Source organism: Lycorma delicatula, chromosome 8 (genome assembly GCF_047948215.1).
Source record: "Lycorma delicatula isolate Av1 chromosome 8, ASM4794821v1, whole genome shotgun sequence".
NCBI classification, from domain to species: domain Eukaryota; kingdom Metazoa; phylum Arthropoda; class Insecta; order Hemiptera; family Fulgoridae; genus Lycorma; species Lycorma delicatula.
In genome coordinates, this window is record NC_134462.1 from 138,877,076 (window position 1) to 138,890,434 (window position 13,359).

The following is a 13,359-nucleotide window of genomic DNA, read 5'->3' on the forward strand; positions in this document are numbered from 1 at the left end:
ATTTTTACATTTTCTGTATTTTACACTATCATGAAAGGTGAAAGTAGTAGTGTGTACAAGAAAAAAATTAGAGGGGGTGTAAACATATCCATAGCCAGAAGAAAGAAGTCATGTCTAATGTTTTTAACTTTTGACAAGAAGGCATAAGGTGCCCCCTTGAACAAGTCCTTTGTAAACAAGTTCAAAAATTTGTCATGCAAGTTACAGGAATTTCACTCAGTAATGTTAAAAAATTTTAAATGAAGCAAAAACTAATCCTGATAAAAGGCACTTCTAAAAAAAAATGGTAACACTAAAAAAAACTGAAGCTTTATAGATAACTTTGATAAAAATTTCTTTCGTAAAACAATTTATAATTTTCACATTGATTAAGGTGAATGCATTACTCTTTGATCATTATTACTGGTCGTAATAGAGAAAATCAATTTTTAAGGTAGTCATTAGTCTTATGGCACATTTTCAAAATCGTGAGGGGTTCAAATGTAAAAAACAATAGGTAATAGAAAAATGAGAAAATGGGGAACTGAGGCTACATTACTAAAACATACCTGTAATTTACACAGACAAATCCTGTGTACATGTCAGTCATACCAAACCAAAGAAGTGGAGTGATGGCTCTGACTTCAGCCTTGCTGTTTCGATTTCTAATGGCAATTATGCTTGCATTGTTCACGCCTGTTCTGAAAATTGTTTTGTCAAGAACATGCTTTTTAAATTCAAATCTGTGCCAAAACAGGAGATTACCATGATGATATAAAAATGTTAATTACAAGCAGTGTGTAAAAAAACAATTAATTCCTAGTCTTCCCTCTTACTCACTCATTGTCATAGGTAATGCGTCATACCATAATATGCATCTGAACCATGCTCCAAATTCGAACACTCGAAAAGCAGACATGATCAGGCTTGTACAAAATAACGTGTCATTTAAGAGTACTGTGTTAAAACAAGATCTAATAAAACTGCATAAGTCACGAGTTACATTATTTAAAATCAATTTGGTTTTAGCCGAGAAAGGTCACAGTGTTTTAAGAGTACTTCCTTGTTCTCCAGAATTAAATCAGATTGAAAAAAATTTAGACAGTTTTAAAATAGTATGTCGATAAAAAATATCTTAATTATAAATTGGATGATGTTATTGAATTAATTTAGGAATGAGCAAATTCAACTACGAATGCCAAATGGAAATCAAGGTGCAACAATGTCAAGCAAATAGAAACATCTTATTTTTATCAGGAACCTTTAATTGATAATATCATTGAAAATGTTGTTATTAATGTAAATGGTGATAGCTGTGATAGTGATTTAAGTGTTGATTGTTATTTAAATACTGGCAGTGACTATATAAGTGATTATGAGTTATCAGGAATTGAAACATTGTGATTTGATTTGGTAAGTAGGAGTTCAGATCTTTGTTCATACGTAAGTGTAGTAGAAGTACTGCAACACGCACAAGAAGTAGTGGCAAGGAAAGTCTTGCCACTTCTACTTTGTTCTTTCTTCTTTTTCCTATGTCAATCACTTCAAGTTTATTGTAGTTTGCAATATGCTCTAACTTCAGTTCAGCCTTTTTTTAGTACCCTAGTCCTTCGGTTTCTTTTTCAAGTTTCAGGTAACTGAAGTGATCTTGTTTTAATTTTTTCCCCATAAAATCTACCAAAAGTAGCAAAGCTAAAATACTTAAATTTATAGTAGAACTACCGTCCTATTTAATCAAAACTTATTTATTCAGGTAACTAACAATTTTTACTTCTTTTAATTATGTACGTACTTTCATTGTTTAATTTTTGAGAAAAGTTTACAATATTTTTGGCAAATGAATCGTTTAATTTAACTATTACTCTGAATAATAGTACTAATTTTTTTTTTCATTTATTATAACTATATAGTGAAGATTAATTATTTTGAATATATGCTAACTGTTGCCATAAATCATACAAGTTTTATTTAATTCTACAATTACACAGTACAAAAATTAAAACTGTTAAAAAATCTATATTAGAAGTTGTATTACAGTACAATATGTTACTCTGGAAGCATAACATATAATTTATTATTTACAAAAAAAAGCAGTACATTAATTTGTTGCCTTACTCTTTGTCATAATCTTTCTTATGTGTGTGATGATGAATACAAGACATCCAAGTTAGAAGTTACAATCAGAGTTGTTTCCTCAGAGTTAGGTAGGTTCATTATACAGTCAGTCGCTGTGATGATTAGAATTAAGATATTACTTGTCTGTGAACTCACTGGGCTTTGTATGCTGTAATGCAGCTCTATATATTAATTGGCTCTGTAAAGGAAGCAGTGTGAAACCACTTCAGTGACCTTGGTAAGCTAAAAATGGAATGCTACTTATTTTTGGGAGTGATTTTTTATCTTGTGTTAAGTTGCCTACAATTATGGTTTTTACACTTAACATAAATGATTTCAGGAGAATAATGTGATTAAAAATTAAGAAATAAATTGGATAATTTTACACATTAGCTAAGAACACTTTAATAAAACTAAAATGCATTCATACAATTGAAAAAAAAAAACGGATTTATTTTATTTTTTCAGAAACTTTGTTAAATTTCCACGCTTAGCTCAGAACATTCAGTTTGGTAGAAATTACTGGATACTTCACCATCACTCTTTCTTGCAAGGGGCTTTGATATATATTTGTCAATTAGAATATTTCTTGATATTCTCTCTGTACATGCACCTAAAATCAACATAGTAAACACCCCTCTTAAGGCTCATTAATCAGCCTTTGTGCCATGTTAGAGTTCCTCAGTTGTTTCATGAATATGTACATTTTAATATTGTATTTTATTTATATAGATTTTTTTGTTGAGTTTTGAATATATTTTAAGTAGTAGATAGATGTGAAATTTTAGATACATAATTGTCAAAGTAATTAATATAATAATTATTAAGAGGTTTTTTATGTAAAACTTCTTAATTTGCTGTGAAAAAATGTATTTTCTAAGTTCTAATGTAAAATTATTGTTACGGTAAAATTACTGCATGGAATTGACATTACGTTAAATACTTTTATCATGAGTGACAGTTATGCACTTTTTGCCTGTTAATTTAGATCTCTACCCAAGTCAGGTCACTAATTAAACCAATTGTAATATTACTAAATGCTAGTAGTTAAAGGAATTATTAAAGCAGCTGCTTGTTATATGATTTCTCAAATTATTTCTTTAAATATGTTGTCTTGTTTTTACATTACATTTTAGTATCAGTTTATAATATAGTTATCATTTACATTGGTTTATTTCCTTTTTTAATGGTCTTTCAAATTACATTTTTAAAATTTTCACTATTTTAAAAGATGTTCCTTTTATTTGATATGATATATATTTATTATATTTAATAACTAAACTATAACTCCTAAATTCTATATTTTTCCTTAGCTTAGTTTTTTCACAAGTGCATCTTGAGTTTTGAAAATATTTGCTCAAGCAATAAGGTTACTCTAATTGTTAGTAATTATTTGGATTAATACTTTTGAAGAAAATGGCAATGAGATTGCCTCCCTCATAAAAATATGGAGGCATAAAAATATGCCTCCCTCATAAAAATATCTTGAATTGCTGATTTTTTTTTTTTTTATGGTAGTGAAACTTTTTAATAGCTTATTTATACCCCATAAGTAAATTAAGTAACCCATAATTATTTCATATTTAGATAAAGGCATGACTGGTCGATTTGCTTTATTTTATTGTTATATTAAATTCATAAAATTAAATGAAAACTAAGTTTTCTTGATTTTGTATCTGATTAGTCTGTGACAGTTTTTAGTGATATTTTTTTTAATTTATAAAAACATGGAAAATGTTATTACACAGCTAAGAAATAAAACTATCTTAGGTCTATAGTAACATCAACTATATAAATATAATAAAAAAAAGTTGGCAAAGTACTGCATAACTTTTCAGGCTATTAATAATAAAAAGGAAAAGAGTGCGAGTCAAAAAAATAGAATATACATTTATTAGAGGTGGGGAATAAATTCTAAGAAATATTTTCCTTAAAAATTTTTTCTAGCTTAGCTCATTCACTGCTGATATTAGCCACGGTGGTGTCATAGATGGGGATTCCTCCATGCATGTGACACCACGTATGTATTTAACACATAATGTTATAATTTGAATAAATTATAACATAAGAAGATTGCCTGACTATGCTCTGACAGAATATTACATTGTAGAATTTAAAAACCATTGAATAATATCCAAGAACAAATGGAAAATATATGTCAAGAGGCAATATAAAGGGCAGGTTCCATAACTAGGAGTTGTTTATATGCCATTTGCTGATGACGCACATGTGATGTCGTTTCACATTTTAAGGTTATGAAACTCGTTGACTTGAAGAAAATTAGCTATTTATGCTAGTGTTATATACTAATACAATTAATAGAGGAAAAAATTTAGCAGTGAATGTGTTAGCTTTGCTTAATAGTTTTCTCTAATTTTTTTTTTAACCTCCGGGACTGCTGTATTGCTTCACAGGATAAAATTAATGATTTGTAGCATGTGTGAAAATACCATGCCTGACCGGGATTGAAACCCAGGACCTCCAGATTAAAGGCTGAGATGCCACCACTCATGTCATGGAGGCCAGCTTTCTTTAAATCTTAGCCTTCAGTAAAAGCTAAAATAAGAAAAAGAGAATTTTCAAAAAAGTTTTCTGCATTTTAGATCAAATTTCTTGATAGCTCTATGTATGAAATATGAACTTTCAAAAAATGTTTGAAAAGTATTTAAACCAAAGGGAGAAGAACAAAAACATATATTTCAATTTTAAGAGGTGGGGGTTGATTTTTTGAAATTTTTTTGAAATTTATTTATTCATTTTAGGTAACAAATTTGCTTTAAGTTTTCTCTAAAATGTCTCTGAAGAAAATCAAAATTATGTTTTGTGTGATAATCCCCCACCCCTGCCACAAATTTTGAAAAAATTAATATAATATTTGGTACTACTTTTATAGAAATATTTGAGCCAAATTGGAAAAAAAAACCATGTCAATCCTGCGACATACGATCAAGTGGAGTGTTACACACATAAATATGTATTTTTGGTCTAGATGAACTAGTTAGACCCTGAAACGTAAAGATGTGCAAAGAAAAACCAATACTCCATTTTTGACATGGTCACCATACTTTCCCTGGGAAAGTAATATAAATATAGTAATATAAAAAAGTAAACTTTTTCATATGAGTAAAAACTATATTCCTCTATTATGTTTCAAAAAACATAGTTCTTAAAATTAATTGTGGGTAATAACAAATTTGGTGCTTATTTATCTTGAAGTATAAAACGTTAACTTAATGATTATGGAGGAAGTTTTATTAAACCCACAGAATAAGGAAGAATATGTACTAAATAGTATATTATTTATTAAATAGTTACTTTATTCTTATCTTGTTAATACCTAGAACTAAATATAAATTTAAATCTCAATATTAATAATAGTGAAAAATCATAATGAAAACTGTTTGTACTGCGCTATTTTGGCCTTTTATGTGTTATTAAATGACAACAAATCAAAATTCAGATTTTGTTGAACAGGGATTACTGTGTGCACATGATGCTGTTGCACAGAAAGATTATTTTCCACGGCTACCAGAAATTCCATTAGAAGTGGATGAAGATGAGGAAACTATTAAAATTGTCCAACTAGTTAAAAGCAATGAACCTTTGGTCAGTTAAATTCATATATATTTGTTTGTGTGTCTGTGTGTATTATGTGCTATTAATTGATAGGCTATATTTAGAAGAATTTGAAATTCAGTAACACTTACATTTATTTTTTGTAATTAAAAATATAGTGCTAGCTAGTTTAGATTTAATTATTTTTCTGTTAAATGTATGCATTTTTTTATAATGTTAAGGTATCAAATTAATCTTCTTAATACTTTGTGCTTTATAGTACTATTTATTTTGTAATAATGAAGAATGATGTAACCATTTGGCTATTCTACTCAGAAAACATTTTTTCAATTAACACATTTCTGCTTACTGTGTTAGCAGAATATAATCTATATTTTTTTTAAACTTTTCTTTTTTTTGCAAATTTGTCTATTTTAAATTAACATTACATAATTCCTGATTAAACAGTTTGAAAAACCAGAATATGAACCATTATCAAAAACTGTTTTATAGTTTATGTGCTTTTTCACTCTTAACCCATTCATATATGAATTTTTACAGAAAATGATGGACCTTGAGACAGATTCTTTTTCAAATATCTTATGCCTACTGATAGTTCTGTTTTATTAATTAAAAAAATTCCTATACCTAAGTTATTATTGATGATATATTCTTGTGTAAAAATATTTTCTTGAATAGGTATGACCGATTAATTTATTTGTTAGAAGTATCATTTTTAAAGTAGGCAAAGTACATGAAACACAAAATAAATAAGTTTTCAGTATATTTATTCAGTAAAATATTTTTTTTTTTAATAACAAAGAAGACAATATTATTTGATTCAGCTTTATCAATTTTTATCAACAAAGAAAAATTTTTAGTTTTATTTTATTGAGAAGCTGTCATTCATAAATAAACGGAAATATTTTGGTCTGTAATTCCACTTTAGTGTAAAAATAGAATCACCTTTAATCGGCTCAGTTCTACAGATACACATATATACTTTTTTAATTATTTTATTGAAATCAATCTTTTTAAGATTCATTTTATAAATCTTAAATTTTATTAACGTAAACCACCTAGTATTGGAATATTGAGATAAGACGTATCCTACCTTAATTTTATCATGATAGTACTTTGCGGGATCCTGCATCCTCAATCATGATTGAATTACTAATTGAACTGCATATTATAAAGATGTAAAAGTTAATTTTTTTGAATTATTTAATTAAACTTTAATTAAATCATGACTGAGGTTGTGGGATCCTATGAAAGTAGTATCACAATAAAATTAAGGTAAGATTTGCCCTATCTTAATATTTTGTACAAGATGGTTTATGTTAGTAGAATTTAAAATAATATTTTCATACTAATAATATTTTTATTTACCTGGAATATATTTTGTGTTTATAAACTTTTTGTTATATCATTCTTTCTATGATTTTTAAGCTAATGTTTTCTCAGTATTTAGAATTTCATTTAATTGTGGTTAATAGATTGAAAAGAGGTCGTGACCTCAATTTTTTTAATAGGGATTGCAAAAAGTGTTGTTTTTTTTAGATTTTATTAGTTGCGTTCATATACTGGTTTTTGTGCATAAATTGTTTGAATTAAAAAAAAAAACCAGAAAACTAAGATTTATATTCTGCTCTCAATTACATTATTTTAAATAAATTGTTTTTTTTTTTTATCTTTGTTATTTACAGGGATTGATTTTCCTTGTGAATTTAAATTGGTAGAGAGGGGAATTATGTGTGTTTTTAAAACTTAAATAAACTGTTAAATGTATACATTTATTTTATTTTATCAAGCATTACTAAAATGTTCTGTGAATTCGATATAAGTTCATTATATCAGTTTCAATCTGAAAAAATTTAATACAAATTTTTCTGTGTTTTGTATTACTAATTTTTACAGTTTTTCTCTAGAGCATTTAGAGGTAAAATGTGTTTTTATATATTTTTTTTAACATTATCCTTTTGTTATTCTAATAGCAACAATTTGTATCCTATATATTCTTATAGCAAAATACGGTGTTTTATATACGTTATTTTATTTGTTTATCCTGTTATTAAAGTAGAATATATGGCATTTTTGATCGAACAATAGTAGTTTATAATTTTAGAAAAATAATTTTAGAAAACAAAAATATATTGGCTTTTTTTTCTTTTTTTTTAATAAATTGGTAAAATTGTTTTTATTTTTTCTCTATAATGCTCTCACAGTCAGGAGCACAAAGCGCAGAGCCTATTGTGGTGAGTAAAACTTAAAAAATCAAGGCCTGGTAAATAAATATATCCGTAATTAATTGATTCTTTTGAAATAACTATAGTTTTACTTTTAAAGCATGTCCCTTGTTTCACTACCTGCCTATTACCTGGCCAGTATTTATATAGCTTAAATATTTATATTGTCTTTATTTAGTATTCATTTCCTTCTGTATGAATTTCAGCTTGCTAAAAATGTAAAAGATAAGAAAAATATTATTTTTTTGTTTATTTTGTTTACATCTGATCATTGAGAATGTTTTCACATTGTTACATTTAATGTACAAATACATAATGATTTTATCTATTTTTAAAATGTACCTTTAAGTAAATATACATTTTCACGGCTACAGTTATATTGTGTGCTTATATTATTCCCTTTTTTTATGTTACAAGTAATTCAGTAATTATTAATCAGTATTTTGTTTGTTTGATGCACGTTTTAACTGAAAATTCTTTTATGCAGCAGATTTACTGTTTTATTAATATAAATCATAAACACTCGAGGATGCTATAATTTATCAAGCATATATTATAATTTATAAATGCTTTCAAGTATTTTTTAGGTAACAGAATCATAATTTTTAGTAAATTAGAATAAAAAGTAACATAGTAAAAGTTTTCTTTTTATCAGATTTGCAGTATAATTGTATATGATATGTATTTAAAAAGAAAGATCAACGAAAAGCATCTCAGTCTGATCTCAAGTTGGGCTTTTTGTACAGCCATTGAATTAGGAATAATAATCCACTACAAGTCAGTAAACTTGGATTCTCCGATCAAAATGCACAAATGCCAAGAACATAGAAGCTCTACAAGATTTCACATTCTCTGTACTTATTCCCTTGGCATTTAGTTAAAAATTTAAGAAAAAACTGGGAAGATGGGACAAATTATGTGGGAGTGGGTTGTATAGTTAGAAAGGGGCGATCTACGCATAAAAATTCTCGGAAAGAAAACTATCTCACCTAAAGGAGCATATTAAGAACTCTCCAGGTAGCGGGTACCTATCTTAAAGCAAGATTTCTCAGGATATTAGAGTATAACCCAAGATGTAAGCTGCACATTAATGATTTTACATTACCCACCTAAAATATATGCTACCGCAGAGGCTTCAGAAAAAACTCTTGACTTCCTTAAGGAAATTTTTATATATTTGCATACTTAAATGATGTATGGAGGTATAGATTCAATATAAATCATTCAACTAGAACTCCAATCAAGAGTATGGATTTAGTAGTATAGAAAATAATGAAGTTAAACTTCTTTATTTTAGATTTTATGTTGTTGCTTCAACTTTTGATTTGTTACTTATTTTTAAGGTTACTTTTGTGTACTTCTTATATATATATTTTTCTTAATGTAAACTTGTTCTGTTGCTTCATATATTTATTTTTTAGTATTTTCTTTTTTTTAAGTGGTAACTTAAGTTATCCAATACAATTCATTTTTATAATGTAACAAAGCATTTTTTTTTTATTAGTAGACATTTATTTTCTGTTAGTAGAGTTGCATGTAACTTTAATTTTTTCTGTTACTGTTGTAATTGAGTACGGCAACAATAATTTTATATGTACGGATAGGAAAATAACGAACAGTATAGAAACAGTATCTTGCAATGTATTTTCCTTAACTGAAATAGGTAAAAATTTGATAGACAATGTTAAAAATTAATCTTTTATTTTAAATTCTTATATTTAATTGATATTTCTGTAAAAGGAGAGTAATGTATTGAGTTACCTTATGTATATGAATATTTGTGGCATTGTAGCTCCAGAAGATTTCCACTACTTTTCATGAAATATAAATTATTGTTGGGAGGACAAAAGTATTTTAGGTTGAAATTGTTTAATTGTGAACATTAACAGGCAAACTACTACTTTATACTGCTATTTAAAAATTAAATGATAAAAATATAATAAAACCCAGTGATTAGAAATAAGCTCTTACAATCATAAAATTTTTACTTTAAAGTTTGCATTAGTGTTTCCTGTTAATTTTAGATAGTTGCTGCAGTACGCTATTTTCAAGATCTATATAATTATTAGAAAGCAATAGTGCTCGTTAATGTTATAGTAATATAATACTTGTAACTGGTAACTAATTGGTCCATACATTAGTATGCTGAAGTTGGAATGTTTCCTTGGGCCATAATTTAACGCTCTACCAGTGCCAGCTAGCATACCATTGTTTCATTCAATTCAAGCTGTTTAAATTAATTATAGAAGGTTGTTTCTAGAACAAATCTGTAAAAATAATTTTAATTTAGATAGTCATTAATAATCATGCCTCTCATCCAGCTTTTTAATCTTAGAAAATGTTTAATAATTACATTAGAATGATTTGATGATGAATAGGCAAAAAATTAAAATGGTTCATTTATTTCCATTAAAAAAAATGTTTCATTTTTAGAATAATTTTTTTTCTGCAAACAATATTTATTCATTTAAGTCAGCATATGAAGTACATTCTAATACATACTTTCACCTATTTTTCTAATGTATATTTTTCAAACATATCGTAATAGATAATTAAGATTCAATGAAAAAAACTGTTAAGAATTTCTAAAGTTATTATTTATGTTAAGTTAAAATATATACATTAATACCCGGTAATAAAATAACCACTAAACATTCAATAAAAATTATTTATTTCATTAGAAAACTTATTCTTTTTCTTTTTAATGTATATTTCTGAACCAAAATTTATTTAAAAAAAATAATAAACTATCTTTTCAAAGAATGTTTTCTACTCTGGGATGATGGTAACCTAGATGTGTTTATTTGCCTCAAATTGCATTACATTATCAGAATCTAATAATTTCAAACTTTCATTTTTCTGCAGTGCTGTCTTGAAATTCACGCTTACAATTTGTACGCACGTGCTATCAGATGTACTTTTATGTTCTTGTTTTCTATCAGGTTTTACATTATCATCATATTTGATGTTACATTATTTAGAGATTTTTTATAGCATTTACAATTGTTAAAAATTTGATATTTTACCACTCCTTAATGTACGATAACTAATAGCTATAGCAACGTATAATAAAAATGTCACATGATAACATAACTAATAAATTGACGTAGGTTTTATTAACTATTGGGGTTTTCACTGTTAACCTTGATTCAAATTATAAAAGTTTAAATATGGTGATGGGTAACTGCAGATAATTGAATAAAAGAGAAAACAGTGCTGTGCAGGCCTCCTCTGATAATCTAGAATTTAGCATAAACATAAGTTTTTTTTACATATTATAAGTAGTAAGAGCTGCCTACTATTTCTGTTATTTTGGTAAAAATATTATGTACAAGGTTTGTTCAAAAAAAGACAGAATGTTTTTAATTACACGCCAATGGAGATATTTAGTGATATTTGGTCGGCAACTTTGTGTTCTGCATAATCCCCTCAGTTCTGCATAAACCACATTTTCTAGGATTGTTGATATCTCGTTTAGTTTTCATGTTATTGTTATTTAAGTGCAACATGTTTAACTGTTAGTATTGATCTTTGTAATGTGTGTTTTTCGGGGGCAATGATACAATGTAAAATTTTGCGTGAAACTGGGGAAAACTTTCACAGAAACTTATCAAGTTTTAAAACAAGCTTACAGAAATGATGCTCCGGGTGGTACGCAATGCTGGAATGGTTTTCATGATTTAAAAGTGGTCATCAGTCAATTGAAGAAGATCCTTGACCAAGAAGGCTTTTGTCTTCAAATGATGACGTACACGTTCAGAAAATCAATGATCTGATGCATGCAAATCGCCGATTGACTGTCAGAGAACTTGCTGAAAGGGTTAGCATCTCGATTGGATCATGCCATGACAATTTTGATTGAAAAATTGAACATGCTTCAAGTTGCAGCAAGTGTGTTGCTCATTTGATGACCGAACAGCAGAAAGAACATTGACTGGACAGTTGCCAGCAACTCCTTGAACACTCCTTGATGATGAAACATTCATACAAAGGATCACAACAGGAAATGAAAGCTGGGTTTACGGCTACGACATTGATACAAAAGTCCAATCATCAGAAATCTCACATTACAAAAATCGCTACTAACACTTAAACAAGTTGAACTCAAATAATAATAGCACGAAAACTAAACAAGATATCAATAATCCAAGAATTTGCGGTTACAGAGGAGGTTATGCGGAACAACGCTGCAACCGCACATCACTAAATATCTTGTTGATACGTAATTAAAAAAGGATTGGTCTTTCTTCGAACAAACCTCAGTATTTGTATTAAAATTATAATTTTTTAATCATTATAAATATAATGTAATTTACTCAAAACTAAGCCAATACTATTTTTTTTTAATCAGTGAATATGTCTTCTTGGATTTTTTCTGTTATATTCCTAAATTGTAGTACTTCAAAAAAATATTGCTAATTACTAATAAAACATTATTTTTTCACTTTATTCTAAAAAATAATCCATTGAATCTTTTAATATTGTGTTTGTCATATCTGTAAAGGGTGATTTACCACCTTATGCAGATACTTTGGCTGCTCATTCTACATGTAAAAATAAAGAAAAAAGTACTTATAAGCATAGGTCTGGAAACCTTTATTAATGAGTTACAGCTGATGAAAAACTTTGAGTTACTTTGATGAAAAAAAGATTTCATATCCTCCAGTGAAATGAAGCTACACAGAAATTCTTGGGGTGCAAAAATGTAAGCTAATCTGATGGTTTCATATGAAATTCAGTCTGGAAAATTGAAAAAAATTAGTCCGAAAACTGTAACTTCGGTAGTTTGTTACAAAGTTTCTGAAAAACAGGAGTTGAAAAATGCACTTTTTTACATTTTACTTGTTGTAATAACTTTATTAAATTGCCAATAAGCAAATACTCTTTAATAAAACTTGTAGGAAAATCTGACTGTAAACAGAATAATAGAGATAAAGTAAACAGAAAGCAAATAACAGTTAAATAAAATGGACTTTATTAGACCAATGCAAAGCTAAATTTAACTGGAAAATGATTTTTAATGTTAAAAATTAATAAAGTTTAGAATAAATCTTCAAAAATGTTAACATTTATTTTAGTGTATTTTGCTGCACGTTTGTGGATTGCTCGTATTGCTGTTTTTAGTTCATCGGGGCTGTTCTTTAACAGCAAAAAAGCATCAATAATACGGGAAAGTAACTCCTCTCGGGTATTTACTTTCAACTCAAAAACATTACGCTTCATCCAGCCCTATACATATAAACCGATCGGTGTAAGATCTGGTGGTCTGAGTGACCAGGATTGTGAACTGCCTCGACCAGACCCATTTATCGGGGAATTGTTGACCAAGTAGGCAGAAACAATACAAAAGAAATGTGTGGTGCACCGTCGTGCTGGAAGTACATCTGGCATCTTGTTGCAAGAGGAATATATTCAAGAAATGGCTGTAATTGTTCTTAAAGAAACTGTAAGTGTGCCTCACCTG

General features: G+C 27.8%; 1 protein-coding gene across 3 annotated transcripts in view; it reads left to right on the forward strand.

Annotated features, from left to right (window-relative positions):
• Positions 1–13,359, forward strand: part of metro (membrane palmitoylated protein 7-like protein metro) — a 64,735-nt gene that overhangs the window by 4,132 nt on the left and 47,244 nt on the right. For all 3 annotated transcript variants that reach the window (XM_075372341.1, XM_075372342.1, XM_075372340.1), the window contains exon 4: positions 5,569–5,700. In XM_075372341.1, the coding sequence (XP_075228456.1) occupies positions 5,569–5,700 (132 nt within the window). The remainder of the gene's footprint in view (positions 1–5,568; positions 5,701–13,359) is intronic.